At 50.7% G+C, this 14,840-nt stretch overlaps 1 protein-coding gene and 2 long non-coding RNA genes across 7 annotated transcripts in view; 2 read left to right on the top strand and 1 right to left on the bottom strand.

Annotated features, from left to right (window-relative positions):
* The window catches only part of LOC309451970, a 626,315-nt gene that overhangs the window by 15,920 nt on the left and 595,555 nt on the right, over positions 1-14,840 (bottom strand). The window lies entirely within an intron of this gene.
* The window catches only part of LOC309451968, a 163,209-nt gene that overhangs the window by 109,733 nt on the left and 38,636 nt on the right, over positions 1-14,840 (top strand). The window contains exon 4 of one of the 3 annotated variants that reach the window (XR_014186367.1): positions 3,378-3,392. The exons of the other annotated variants lie outside the window; for them this stretch is intronic. This is a non-coding gene — a long non-coding RNA (uncharacterized lncRNA). Of the gene's footprint in view, positions 1-3,377; positions 3,393-14,840 lie in introns of those variants that run through there. 3 annotated transcript variants of the gene reach the window in all.
* On the top strand, positions 5,048-5,980 carry LOC309451951 (olfactory receptor 14C36-like; the record flags this gene model as incomplete). Its single annotated transcript, XM_082076645.1, has 1 exon — positions 5,048-5,980. The coding sequence occupies one exon, from the start codon at positions 5,048-5,050 to the stop codon at positions 5,978-5,980; it is 933 nt and encodes a 310-aa protein (XP_081932771.1).

Raw genomic sequence — 14,840 nt, 5'->3', positions numbered from 1 at the left:
AGGTTGTGCAGTCCCGCTCCAGCTCTCTGGCTGTGCTGCCAGGCCATGCAAATCTTCTCTGGGGGAAAGAGGATCCTCTGCGGCGGAGCCATTCCCTCAGCAACGACTGCCAAGAAACCACATTGGAAGAGAGATGAGTCCATGTTCTTGCACAGAAGCAGATTTAAAAGTTGAGTTCTGTACAGGAGCACCCAGGAAAACAAGCTCTAACCTCCCACACAGAAAAACTGGGGGAAGCCTAACACTGCTCTTGAAAGTTCCTGGTCAAGGAGCAGTTTTGGAAAACAGCGTGTGCCCCTGCTCACTTTGCCAAAAGTGCAACAACTCTACACTCTGACTTCTGTGCCCTGAGCAACCTTCCTTTCCCTCTGGAGTCTTGACCTGGATCATCCCCCGGCACAGTCTCCCTGTGCGTGTCAGGGCTGCAGGGTGCCCGGCAGACGGGCTGCGATGCTGGAGCCAGGCAGGACGGGGAAAGCCCCCAGTGCAGCGGGTGAGAAACTCGCTTCAGACGGGCAGGAAAGGTCCCCGTCCCACAGCACGGCTGCCTCCTGCCTGCCCAGCTGCCTCTCGCTGCCCGTGCCCTGCAGCAGGAGCTGGGTCCCCTCTGCCAGCACAGGCTGTGCTGGGGCCGGCTCCCAGCTCGGAGCAGCCCTGGACTTCAGGCAGCATCATGGCCAACACCTGTGGAACCCCCCTGCCAGCGTGCAGGGAAACGTGGTCCTGGTGTTGAGCAGGGAGCGCTCGCTGGCCCCCGCCCTGCCCAGACAATCAGGGCCCCTCACTCACCCATCTCCAGGTCCTGGGCCATGCACAGCTCCTGGGGCTCTGCTGGAGAGCTGCTCTCCTGGGGAGCCCTGTCCTCCTCCAGGGCCACCACGGGGCAGGTGAGGTGTTTGTCTGCCATCTCGTGGGTTTGGGGAAAGAGGTATGGGTGAGGAATTGGGAAGACTTGGTGAAACACCACGAGTCTGCCAAGGGCAGCCAGGAAAGACGTGGGCTGCACTTGGGGAGTCCTCAGCACAAGTCTGCCGGGGGCAGAGGGGAGTCTGCCAGGGGCAGCTGAAGTGAGGGTATGGTTGGACTCGATGATCTTAAAGGTTCGCTTCCAACCAGAAAGATTCTCTAAATCTCAAACTCAATGAAAGACGTGGGCTACGCTCGGGGGCTCTCGCCAGCTCCGTGCTCGCACCCTGTCTCGTCACCGTCCTGCCGGACAGTGTGGGCTGGGGCTGCAGCTGCGCTGAGCACAGGCAGGGCAGTGGGTGTCACAATGTGAGGTCACAAAGGGCCCCACTGTGACCCTGCGCCTGGGGAGCGAGGGGCAGCATGTCCCGTTGGGAGGAACAGGCCAGTTCAGCCCTGGGCACCTGGGTGCTCTCAGGTGTCTCCAGGTCCCCCTTTGCCCTCATGTCCCCTCGGGACTGCCCTGTTGCCCTGTGGTATGTTCCAGAGCCCCGTGTTCACCTGACTGGCTGATCTGAACAGCAGTGAAGCTGCTCCTTTAGTGGGTTTGTAGAGATTTCTAGGGAACTCCAAGGGTGGGCAGCAGAGGGGATGGGCTTTGTGTGCTGTCTCACTGCTTACAGAAGCTCTCAGTGGCTTGAGGATAAACTGACCATATAACCAAGTGACAAACTGTTGGAGCGGGCAGAGCACAAAAGGAGGAATCCAGGTGGTGGGGGGTGAAAAAGGTGGAAAGGCTGAGGTACTAAATGCTTTCTTCACCTCAGTCTTTAACAGTCAGAACAGTTGTGCTCCAGGTACCCGGCCCCTGGAAGCAGAAGACAGACATGAGGAGCAGAGTGAAGCCCCAATGATCCAAGGGGAAATGGTTGGCAACCTGCTACACCACTTGGAAACCCACAAGTCTGTGGGGCCAGATGGGATACACCCGAGGGTTCTGAGGGAACTGGCAGAGGGGATCACTGAGCCACTTTCCATTATTTACCTGCAGGAGGACAAGAGACACAGAGAATATCGCTGCTTTCCCTTATTAAATTCATCAGTGGCCACACAGTGACTTTGTTTCTCGTTTAACTGTTCCTGCAGTAGTAACAGCTCATTATGGGGCCCTTGAATTGCCTTACAGGTCTGGGCTGAGTTTTGATCTGGACTGTTGCTGTGCTTGGAGGCTGCTGTCCTTGCAGAGCAGATGAACTCACTTCTGCCACCTTGCCTGGCAGTTTATTCCATCCGCGTCACAGCTCTGTCTGCAGCACTGACAGCTCCAGCTCCCCCAGTCAGGTCCCTGGCTGAGGACATTGCCTCACATCTGGGCTGAACCACCCCAGCTGTGGCACCAGCCCAGCTCTGACCTGCCACAAGGAAACCTGGTACCAAGTGTCCAAGAGCCCATGTGTGCAAAGGCTTTGAATCAGAGCACAGACATGACATGGCCAAAGATTGATGAATGTCTCTCTAGACCTAGGAGTATAAAACCAGAATAAAATTGCTAAATCCATTCAACTGAAGATATTCCTCCTTCAGCTTGGAGAAATTAGATCCTTTGCTGTAACCTTCCTGGTGTCCTGTCTAATGATGGGACAAGAAGAGATGATTTTCATACCAGTTTATTTTCTAAGAGGAAGAATATAATGCTGGCAAGAAGTGTCTGTGCAGAGGAGAGAGAATCAACATCACTGATTACTTGAAGCTGTTTGAAAGGTTGTGTCCCCGGAGCCCCAGGGACACCTGGAGGGAGCCCAGAGGCGACAGAGAAAGGGACATCATGGGCTGCTCCTGTGCTGCTGAGCTGGGCTGGGCTCCTGGGACACAGGGAGCTCATGGAAGCGGCAGCACTGCAGAGAGACAGCTCTGCCCAGGAGCAGCTCCTCTGCAAAGCGCAGCAGGGCTGAGGGCTCTGCCTGCAGCACCGAGGGCACAGGAGACAGGCAGAGAGAGGTTAAAGACAACATGGGGTGGAGGATGCTGAGAGATCACTGGGAGACAAATCTTCACAGCCCTGAAAAGAGTAAGTCTCTGGCCATAGCCCAATTCAGCTGCAGGTCCTGGAGAGATGCTAAAGCTGGAACATTCCACAAGCTGTGGCATCTGTCAGGAGGGACGTTGCAGTTTCTCCAGTGTAGAGAAAACATGTTATATAGAGGTGAGTTTCTCTGCTGCACCTTCAGAGGGACATTTCTAATGGGCTTTTTCAAGGAGAAGGTAAAGGAAGGGGTTACAGTAAAGCTAAGGAGCTTTCCCAAGTCCTTATTTTCAATTTCTTTCTCTTGGGGAATTTGAGAGGAGAAATGGAAGAGTAGCTCTCATACTTGAACAAATCACTGAGACCACTCAGCTGTAACTACAAGCAGTTAGTAGGTCTGATAGGAGCCTCCTGATGAGCCTTCATCCACTCCTCTGCCCATGGACAGATGCAGCATCGCCTTTGCTGGACCCAGCAGGATCACCCACCTGTCTTTGTTTTCAACCTGCAAACAGGAAGATGCTCCCAAGCAGTGCCCTGCAAACAGGCAGGTGTCTGTAGGGCCAGGGTGAGGGCACAGAGTTTGGGATGGGGTCTGTGAGCACTGACAGGGAAAAGACATGGGACAGGGAATCACCTCCCAGGAGGAAAATCTCCTGGCAGCAGGGACATGATCTGGGAAGGAGGAGAAAAACCAGAGCTCTTGTGGGAGGGAGGATGTAGAAATCTCTGATTGATCCCCTGCAGGTCAGATCCCTCCTGTGAGCAGCCCCCTGGCCTCCTGTCCCACCCAGCAAAGCCTCTGCCCTCAGGGCTGGGGGCTCCAAGGCATGAAGCAGCTCCTGTGCAGCCAGAGCTCCAGTTCCTCTGCAGAGCACAGGGGCTGAGAGCAGCTGCCCGGCAATGTTGGTGTCTGGGAGGTGGCTGCCCAGCTGGGGAAGGGTGACGCTGTCTGAGTGCCCAGCTGCCTCTGCCCTGGCCTCTCTCACACCCACCCTCACCGCATTTTCCTTCTTGCTCCCCTGCTCTGGGTCACTGCTGTTGGGATCTTGTTCTTGCTGTCAGGCTCTCTGGGGATGGCAGTTTCAGCTGCAGAGTCACAGCCTGATCTTGTGGGTCCTTTCCTGCAGGTGTGTCCATGGGCACAAGTGTCCCAGCTTTGCTCTGACCTGTGGAGTGTGGGCAATGAAGTCTGTAGGGTTGAATCTCCCTGAATGAAATGCCATCATTCGGACACTTGGCTATCTGCATGAGGTTTCCATCAACCAGCTGTGAGCTCCCCTCCGGGATGCAAACCCATCCTACAGCATCTCTGTGTTATCTGAAAGTCTCAAGGAGAAGCACAGAAATGGTGTGACAGACAAAATGCTGTTTGGTTTGTGAAATGAGCTACTTGTTCCTTGGGCTAAATGTGGGCTGTTGAGACCTTAGAAAACAGTGAGATGTGTAGTGGTCTGAGGTGGATCCCTCTGCTCTCAGCAGTGTCTGGTGGCTTTTCAGGGTAACATGGGAGTGTGATCACCCTCCATCTCAGAAAGTGCCAGCCCAGGGCAGCTGGAGCAAGACAGAGGGACAGACCAGGTCCCCTCACTCTGCACTGACCCACAGGCATCCTCTTGCCTTGCAGGACTCACTCTGTTCTCCCTGAGTGCAGCAGAAATGCTGAGGGTTTCTGACACCCAAGAACATTCCCCAGGGTGAGAGGGGAGAAGGAGCTGTAAAAAACCCCAAACCTCTCAAACTGCCTTCTGCCATCTCATTTCCTTATCCCTGGGAGTGCAGATGCTGACAGGTATTTCTGGACCAGGAGCAGCTTCATGTGACAAAGCTGAACCCCAGGACTGTTCCCTGCCCCCCGTTCCCATGACCCCACTGCTGCAGAGCAGGGCTGACTCCTCGGCAGCCAGCGGGCACAGGCCCTGCTTCCTCACGGCACCTCCAGCCAGCACCACCCAGGGCTCAGACATGGAGCTGAGGGAAGGTCTCGAAAAGGACAAGGGGGGTGTGGAGCAGGGGGAGGGTGTATGAGAAATGATTTTGACTCTGCTCAGAGAAGCCTCCCCTAACGTCTCACTGTCTTTTCCTTCTGTAACAGTGCCCTATGCTTGGAGGTAGCAAATGTCCAACAGCAGCTCCATCACCCAGTTCCTCCTCCTGCCGTTCACAGACACATGGGAGCTGCAGCTCTTGCACTTCTGGCTCTTCCTGGGCATCTACCTGGCTGCCCTCCTGGGCAACGGCCTCATCATCACCACCATAGCCTGGGACCAGCACCTGCACACCCCCATGTACTTCTTCCTGCTCAACCTCTCCGTCATTGACCTGGGCTACATCTCCACCACTGTCCCTAAGTCCATGGCCAATTGCCTCTGGAACACCAGGGCCATCTCCTACACAGGATGTGCTGCCCAAGTGTTTCTGGTTGTCTTTTTAGCTTCAGCAGAGTATTGGCTCCTCACCATCATGGCCTACGACCGCTACGTTGCCATCTGCAAACCCCTGCACTACGGGACCCTCCTGGGCAGCAGAGCTTGTGTCCACATGGCAGCAGCTGCCTGGGCCACTGGGTTCCTCTATTCTCTGCTGCACACGGCCAATACATTTTCACTGCCCCTGTGCAAGGGCAATGCCCTGGGCCAGTTCTTCTGTGAAATCCCCCAGATCCTCAAGCTCTCCTGCTCAGACACCTACCTCAGGGAAGTTTGGTTTCTGGTGGTTTCTTTCTTAGTAGTCTTCAGCTGTTTTGTTTTCATTTTTTTCTCCTATGTACAGATCTTGAGGGCCGTGCTGAGGATCCCCTCTGAGCAGGGACGGCACAAAGCCTTTTCCACCTGCCTCCCTCACCTGGCCGTGGTCTCCCTGTTCCTCAGCACTGTCATGTTTGCCTGTCTGAAGCCCCCGTCCATCTCCTCCCCATGGCTGGACCTGGTGGTGTCTGTTCTGTATTCAGTGGTGCCTCCAGCAGTGAACCTCCTCATCTACAGCATGAGGAGCCAGGAGATCAAGGATTCAGTGTGGCAACTAATGAATGGCTGTTTTATGAAGCAATAAACTGCCCATAATCTTCTGCATAGCATACATAATGTAAATCATTTTCTCACTGAGTGGTTGTGCCCATGTCCACTGGACACCCTAGAGAACCTGCTGCAGGTCAATCATCATGGACCAGCCCCTCAGAACCACCATTTCCAGCATTGGCTTTTCACTTCAGCTTGAAGAGGTTCTTTGACCCTCCCTGGCATCACAACTATTGAGTAGGTCAGATGTGGATGTTTGCATTGTGTAGACAAGATGTAAACAAACGCACGAAGTGCTTCTGAGGTGATGAACCCGAGTGAGCAGAAACACCATCAGCTATTCCTTGGGGTTCCATGAAGGTCAGTGGGACAGACAGCATCTTGATGTGACTTCATGTTGAGAGTAACATCCTTTAGGGAACCACCTGAATGTAGCACTGGGATGTGCTTCCTGGAACTGAAGTTCCCATGTCCATTCTTTATGCCATGGGGCATCTCATGTAAGTGCAGAGAAGGGTGACAAATGGCAGGGCTGAGGTGCCTCCCAGCCTCCTGGAGTGGCAGGAGGAGGTCAGAGAGACACAGTGACTCCTGCACCTGTGTGTACAAGGGAAACACTCTGTCTCTCAACATCCATGGGTGCATAAGGAGTCCATGGTGAGGCTACTTTTCTCCGGTCAGGCTAAAGACCACAAGAAGTCTGATGGGTTGGGGTCCCTGCCTGCAGAGCAGTTTCTGAGATAGTCAAGCTTTCCATGGTAGTGGGAAGAGGCTGGAGAGAGGAGAAAAATAATAACTGAAAAGGACAACTTGGGAGGTGCATTCTGGATATCAGGAGGAAGAAACGTCAGTGGAAGGGCAGTGCTGCGGTGCAGGAGGTCACCCAGAGGCAGTCGGGATCAGCCCGTGGCTTTGTGTCTCAACAAACAGCCAGTGAGGGTGCAGTGAATGAGGCACGGACTCTCGGGAAGGTGCAATGAGACACATTTATTACAAACTCAGGCTTGCATTTATACTTGCTATGATTCTTGCTCAAGCATTTGCTGATTTGCAAAGTGAGTCATTACATAAACGGTATATTTTGTGTTCCCACCAAAGTTACTGCCATAAACACAGGTTTTGTCTGTCATAAGCTATCCCTCTGTCCTTGATGTATCAATCCTGTATCAGTCCCTCTGTTCTTGATGTATCTGCAGCATACGGTACTTGCTGCTTGTATTTTTCCACTAGTGCTCGTTCTCACACTGTCGACTCTCGCAGTTTCTCACAGGCCCGATCTTAGCACACTGCCACATCTCCCCTTTGTGTTTAATAGTGCATAGCCATAGCAGTATGTAATTGCATAGCTATTACCTGATTAAACCTTTTTTCAATCATTTGTTGTAACTAGATGTCTCTTTAAGACCATTTAAAAACCCAGTTGGAGATTCCTTACAATCCTGTTTAATCTCAGAAAGTTTTAGCATATTTATAGCTTTAGGTATAGTGTGTCTAATCCTGTATAAAATCCGCTGTCAATAACAATTCAGCCTGTTGCTAGATTTAAGAATGTTATGATTCCACCCTGGATCAACCAAGGGACAATTTTGATCTAAGTTCCCTGTATATTCCCTGACAATATCTGCCCTATACAATAGTGTTTCAATCTCTTTCCCTGATTATCCTGTTCAAGGGTCAAAACAAACAGATCTGAAGGGGATAAATATAATGCCTATGTATCCTTATTTATTGTGTAATATACATTATGCAATAGGCAATATATGATTTAAAATACACTTCTTATGATATATTACATATAAGGCATTACTATACTACACATCACAAAGTATACCCACCTAGATCTGTGCAGCATATTCATATTATTTACAGTGGCCTCCATTGATTAGAAAATTCAAACAGATTCTCCCTGGTTGCTGTTCCCCAGGGAGTCAAACAATCTCTTTCCAACGTCACAAAATACAACCCGGGACGGGGAGGGGATTCCTTCCGAATCCCTCCTATCGATTACCCACTACCTATTTCACGATCACAATAACAGACGATTGGTGAACTGTAAGTATTGGACTGGAAAATCACCAAAGACACAAGTAACAACAGCAACAAATCACTAAAGACGCAAACAACGATACAATTACTAATGCATGAACAACAAAGTCACTAAAGGTACCTTTATCAAATTACTGTTTTCTTGTTTTTCTCTTTTATTTAGTGTTTTATCATTTTTCTCTTATTTCCTTACTTTTCTTTTTATTTTTTTTTCTTTTCTTTTTCCATTTTTTAAAGTTACCCAAGTTACCAAAGCTTCCAAAATGCAAAGGCCCAATGCACTGGTATCCCTCCGAAAGACAGACAAGTTCCACATGTGTCACTTGGGTCACCCAAGTATCAATAACCAAAATGCAAAGACTCAATGCGCTGGCAATAAAACCACGATAGCTACTCACTCCCCCCCTTCCCTCGAAAGGGAAAGGAGAAACTTGCATTGAGATAAACAGAGTTTAATAAAATAACAAAATACTAATACACTACTAGTAAATATATATATAATATAGCGATAAAAGCTACGCAGTGCAATTCCTCACAACCTCTGTCTGCACACAACCAGTCCCAGGAAGCAGCACCCTGGTCCCAACAGCTGATCCCAAAGAGAGAAAAAACGCAGAAAAGCGCAGAGGCCTCTCCAAAATGGCAAAAGGCCAAATCAAACGTCCTGAACTGAACTCCCCTGGCTCCCATAAAAAAACTAAGGAAGAACTCACAAGAAAAATAAAAGAGCCCAAGAGCAAGAACGCCCGAGAGAGAGAGGCTGGAAGATCCCAACTCTCCTAAAGATGAAGCGTGAGGCTAATGGGATGGAACACTCTCATTGGTCAGCCTGGATGTCAGTCAAGCTCTGCCCCGTCCCTCCCCACTTCCTCGATGCCTCACACCTGTGGGCAGAGCACTCAGAGTGTCCTTGGCTCTCAGACCAGAGCAATTACAAAGATCAACTCTGTGCTGGGCTGTTATCTCTTGTTCTCAAACTAAATCCAAATAATGACCATGCTTATATGAAAAATGAAGGTTTCTAACTGCATGAGGAAAATCCTTTTCAGTCAAACCAGCACAGACCTGAAGCTCTCCCATGCCAGACCAACAAAGCTAGAGAAGTACTAAAGAAATTATTGAAGGGAAACAGTCTCAGCACAGCAGCTCTGCCAGGGAGCACCAGCCTTGTCCTTTCCAGAGCTGTTCTCCTTCCACTTCCCCACTCTCCTGTGAGCCCTTGTGTTGGTGTAAGATCTGAGCACTCCTGACCCTTGGTTACAGTCCCGCTGCGTGTCAGTCCTGTGACCACAGGCAGGGACAGGCAATGGGCACTTCTGTGACAGAGCTGCCTCCAGAACAGCATCTCCATCAGCAAGGGAATCTCCTTAGCACAGTGCTTGAAGGCTTAAGTTTTTGTCCAGAGTTGCTCTCAAGAATATGCCTAAGGAATAGACTCTCAAAAGGCTTTGTTTTCTGTGTTTTCTGTGGGCTCAGTGGGATGAGATCAGGGTCCCAGTTTGGCTTTCAAGGGACTTAGAGCTGGTGGTTCAGGTTTGGGTTGTTGGTGGCCAGCACCCAGGCAGATGGTGGATAAGGCAGGGCAGCTCTGAGCACCCTCTATGGCCACCTCAGAGCTCGTGTGGGAGGCCGTCACAGTGACAGTGACCAACATCAGCTGGGTCTGTCTCTCAACCTGACCACTATGTCCCTGCAGAGTCACCACAGCCTGGGCATCACAGCTCACTCACTGCACAGAGCAAAAGCCTCAGCTTGGGGGCTGTGGGGAATGTGGGAACAGGGTGCAGGAACAGCTGGCCAGGCCAGTGCAGATGTGCTCTCCTTGGGGAAAGGCTCTGTGGGGAGATGGGATGTCCCAGGAGAAGATCAGGGCACCATGTGTGTGCAGACACGGAAAGAGAAACCCTTTTCTGCCGTGGGTGCCAGTTTGGGGCAGGCTGCCCTGTCCATGGGGCAGCAGGAGCTGCCTGAAGAGCCCCAGGGCCAGGACTCGGTGCTGTCCTGGGGAGCGGGGCTGGCACAGGGTGCTGAAGGCTGCCGGGCATCGGGACATCCTGAGCATGGCAGCCAGAGAGACACTGTCACTGACCTGTTTCTTCCATCTCACTCTACAGGGCCTGCCCAGACTGGGCTTTCCTGCTGGGCTGGGCTGGGCTTGAGTGGGAGCAGGATGTGGGGAGAGCTGGGGAGGAGCTGGGCTGGAAAATGCCCCAGAGAGGAAACCACCCGTGAAAAGATGAAGTGAGTGTGCATGGTGGGGGCACACAGCAATGTTCTCACACAGCCAGGCCTCCTGGGAGAGACATGAAAGACCAGCAGAGCAGGGTTTGGTCTGTCCCCACGCTCCTGGACAACATGGAGCACCTACTCCAGGACAATTGTCACAGACCAGCCCCTTGCAACCACCTTGTAGGTCATTGTCCTCTCACCACAGCTGAGAGAGATTGTTCTTCCCTCCATGGAAGGACACCAAGTGACTAGATCAGAAGTCCAAATTTTCAATGAGGCAAGATGTGAGCATGCACATTGTGAGATGGGGGAGATGAACCTGAATGACCATAAATGCCATCAGTTATTGCTGTGGAGGCCATGGAGGCTTGTGGGACAGTGTATCGAGGTCACTTCATGTTGAGAGTAACTTCCTCAAGAAACCACCTGAATGGAAGAGTCATGCACTGGATGGTCTGTCTCCAGAAGGCACCTGCGCCTTGGCTATGGGGATTTCTATTCTCATAATTTCATTCTTGCCCTAGACAGAGTTCTGTGACCTCAATGGAGTTGATAACTTCTGCGATTTTGCCACGTTGCTGGAGAGTTCCTGCAGTAATACTGTGGCACTCATGTTTTCATAATCTGCATTTTAGAGCCAGTTTTCCTCTTCCCATTCACATGGGCATCCTGTGAATGCATTGCTGCTCTTCACCCCAGTGCAGACAGGCAGAAGACCTTCTCCACCTGGCCCTCTCACCTCACCAGTGCCACTGTTTTCTACAGCACTCTTATGCTTGACTGCATGATGCCAGAACAGCAATCCTGAGACAGTTTGACAAAGCCTTTGTACTACACCATCCTCACATCCCTGCTCAACCTGCAGCCCAAGAACCAGAAAGGTTGAGCAGAAGTGAAGCACTGAGAAAAAATGTCAGGAAAGCTTTGAGGTTCACACAGAGACCATCAGAGTTGTTGACCTCCTGTTGTGTTCTGAACAGGCCCAGAAGACCTGGATGGCATTTGCTGTGTTCCAGAAACTCACCTGCAAGGACAGGATATAGAGAAAGCCTTTGGTGTGGGAAGGGGCAGAGAGTTGCTGGTGGAGCTGGCTTGGTGTCTCTGTGACACACCTCTCAAACACCCCAGAAAAGTTGTGGCTATCAGGGAGGTTCCATGGTTCTCTGAGAAATAAAATCACAGTATCACAGTATCACAGTATGTTTGGGATTGGAAGGGACCTCAAAAGATCATCTAGTCCAATCCCCCTGCTGGAGCAGGAACGCCTAGGTCAGGTCGCACAGGAACATGTCCAGGCGGGTTTTGAATGTCTCCAGAGAAGGAGACTCCACAACCTCCATGGCAGCCTGTTCCAGTGCTCTGTCACCCTTACCGAGAAGAAGTTTTTTCTCAAATTTAAGTGGAACCTCTTGTGTTCCAGCTTGATCCCATTACCCCTTGTCCTATCATTGTTTGCCACCGAGAAGAGCCTGGCTCCATCCCCATGGCACTCACCCTTTATATATTTATAAACATTAATAAGGCCACCCCTCAGTCTCCTCTTCTCCAAACTAAAGAGACCCAGCTCCCTCAGCCTTTTTTCATAAGGGAGGTGCTCCACTCCCTTAATCATCTTGGTTGCCCTACGCTGGACCCTCTCCAGCAGTTCTCTGTCCTTCTTGAACTGAGGGGCCCAGAACTGGACACAATATTCCAGATGTGGTCTCACCAGGGCGGAGTAGAGGGGAAGGAGGACCTCTCTCGATCTACTAACCACCCCCCTTCTAATACACCCCAGGATGCCATTGGCCTTCCTGGCCACAAGGGCACAGTGCTGGCTCATGGTCATCCTGTTGTCCACCAGGACCCCCAGGTCCCTTTCCCCTACACTGCTCTCTAATATGTAATCTCCCAACCTATACTGGAACCTGGGGTTGTTCCTGCCCAGATGCAGGACTCTACACTTGCCCTTGTTAAATTTCATTAGGTTATTCCCCGCCCAACTCTCCAGCTTGTCCAGGTCTCGCTGGATGGCAGCACAGCCCTCCGGCGTGTCAGCCACTCCTCCCAGCTTAGTGTCATCAGCAAACTTGCTGATAGTACACTCTATTCCCTCGTCTAAATCGTTAATGAATATATTGAATCATATTGGCCCTAGTACTGACCCCTGAGGCACTCCACTAGATACTGGCCTCCAACTAGACTCCGCACCATTGACTACCACTCTCTGGCTTCTCTCCTTAAGCCAGTTTGCAACCCACCTCACTACTCTATTGTCTAGACCACACCTCCTCAACTTAGCTGTGAGGATGCTGTGGGAGACTGTGTCAAAGGCTTTACTGAAGTCAAGGTAGACCACATCCACTGCTCTGCCATCATCCATCCACCTTGTTACATTCTCATAAAAGGCTATGAGGTTGGTCAAGCATGACTTACCCTTGGTAAAGCCATGCTGACTGCCCCTAATAACCCTCTTATCCTTGATATGCCTTGAGATGGCACCAAGGATAAGCTGTTCCATTACTTTCCCAGGGACAGAGGTGAGGCTGACCAGCCTATAATTACCCGGGTCCTCCTTCTTGCCCTTTTTGAAGACTGGAGTGACATTTGCTTTCCTCCAATCCTTGGGCACCTCTCCCATTTCCCAAGACCTGGCAAAGATGATGGAGAGCGGTCCAGCAATGACTTCAGCCAGCTCCCTCAGCACCCGTGGATGCATCCCATCTGGACCCATGGATTTATGGATGTCCAGACTATTTAATTGTTCCCTAACCCAGTCCTCATCAACTAAAGCAAACTCCTCCATTGACCTGGCTTCATCCGGGGTCTCAGGGGTACAGGGCTTCCCAGGGCAGCTTCCGGCAGAGTAGACAGAGACAAAGAAGGCATTCAGTAATTCTGCCTTCTCTGTATCTTCTGCCACCAGGGCACCCACCCCATTCGTCAGTGGGCCTACATTGCCTCTGGTATGTGTTTTATCTGCTATGTATTTGAAAAAGTTCTTTTTGCTGTCCTTGACCCCTCTTGCCAGCTGTAATTCTAAGGAGGCCTTGGCTATCCTAGCTGCCTTCCTACATCCTCTAACAGCAGCCTTATATTCCTCCCAAGTGGCCAGCCCCTGCTTCCGTGACCTGTAGACTCTCCTCTTCTGCTTGAGCATACCCAACAGATCCCTATTCAACCACGCAGGCCTCCTGGCTCCCTTCCTTGACTTCCTACGTGTGGGGATGCTCTGATCCTGAGCGTGGAAGAAGCAATCTCTGAATGCAATCCAGCTATCTTGGGCCCCTTTTCCTTCAAGCAGTCTTGCCCGTGGGATTTCCCCCAGCAATTACTTGAAAAGGCCCGAGATAGCCCTGCTAAAGTCCAGGGCTGCAATTCTACTTGCTATTCTGTTCCTGCCACACAAGATGCTGAACTGCAACCCAGGCAGCCCTCAACCTTTACTGCTTCGACCAGAGCCTCCTTGTTAGTGAGGATGAGATCCAGCAGTGCACCTCGCCTAGTCGGCTCCTCCACCATCTGCATGAGGAAGTTATCATCAATGCACTGGAGGAACCTCCTGGACTGTGGCTGGCTGGCTGAATGGTCCTTCCAGCAAACATCAGGGAAGTTAAAATCCCCCACAACAAAATATCAAAATTGTCTTCAAGCAGGTTACAAAGGAAGATGATTGGTAGAGTTACAGGTTGGGCAGCTTCACCTCAGTCCCTGGGGAAGTGATGGGGCAAATGCTCTTCCAGACATCTCCAGGCACTTGAAGGAAACAAAAAAGAGTGCAGAACCTGCATGGGAGGGGAAAGTAGGGAATGTTGTGTACCTGGACTTTAACAAGGACTTTGACATGGTCCACCATAGTCGTATTAGTGATATCTGGATGGAAAATAAAGATGAGAATGTGTGTGGGAGTTTGGCTGGATGGTCAGGCCCAGATGCCATCAGTGGAATGGACTCCTCCTGGAGGGCAGTCACTGTTGGCATCCCTCAGTGGCCAGCACTTGAGACAACACCTGTGAACATTGTCATTATCTCCATCTATGATGGGTTAGAGCTCACTTTATGGTCCCTTGTGGATAAAGGCAAACTGCGGGGAGCCCTTGAGCTACCCCATCGAGTTCACCTGCCTCAAGCAGCACAGTCAGACAAGATGACATTCAGGTCTCTTCCAATCTGAGTTATTCTATGATGCAAGGAATCTGTCTTTGAAGACAGAATAGGGAGAGGATGAAAAAAAGCCAGTGAAACAGAAGTACATAGAGAGAATGTTGCACTCTAAATACAGAAGAAAAATTGTTTTCACAAGTGGCTGCCTAAAATTATTCACACAAATCAAGAGAACATGATCAACTGCTGGTACATGGCCTTAGTGTTGTTAATAAAAAAAAATAAAAATCTGAAAGTTCGTAAAAAACTAAGCATGCTGGAAATGAAGACTTTTTCAGTGACTGCCTTGAGTTCTTTTCTGCAAAGGTTTCAGCTTTTTCCTACTCCTAAATGCTCCCCTTCACCTTGAAAGGAATCTATTACTCTAACCCTTAACCTCAAACCTTACCTCTAAAACAAAGCCCAAACCCCTAACCTCTCACACTTGCCCTACCTTTGTCCTTACTTACCCCACACATGAAAATACTGGCCTTCAG

Source organism: Streptopelia decaocto (genome assembly GCF_964273445.1).
Source record: "Streptopelia decaocto genome assembly, contig: HAP1_SCAFFOLD_45, whole genome shotgun sequence".
NCBI lineage: Eukaryota > Metazoa > Chordata > Aves > Columbiformes > Columbidae > Streptopelia > Streptopelia decaocto.
Note: the sequence above shows the minus strand (reverse complement) of the source record. Positions and strands in the feature narration are given on the sequence as shown.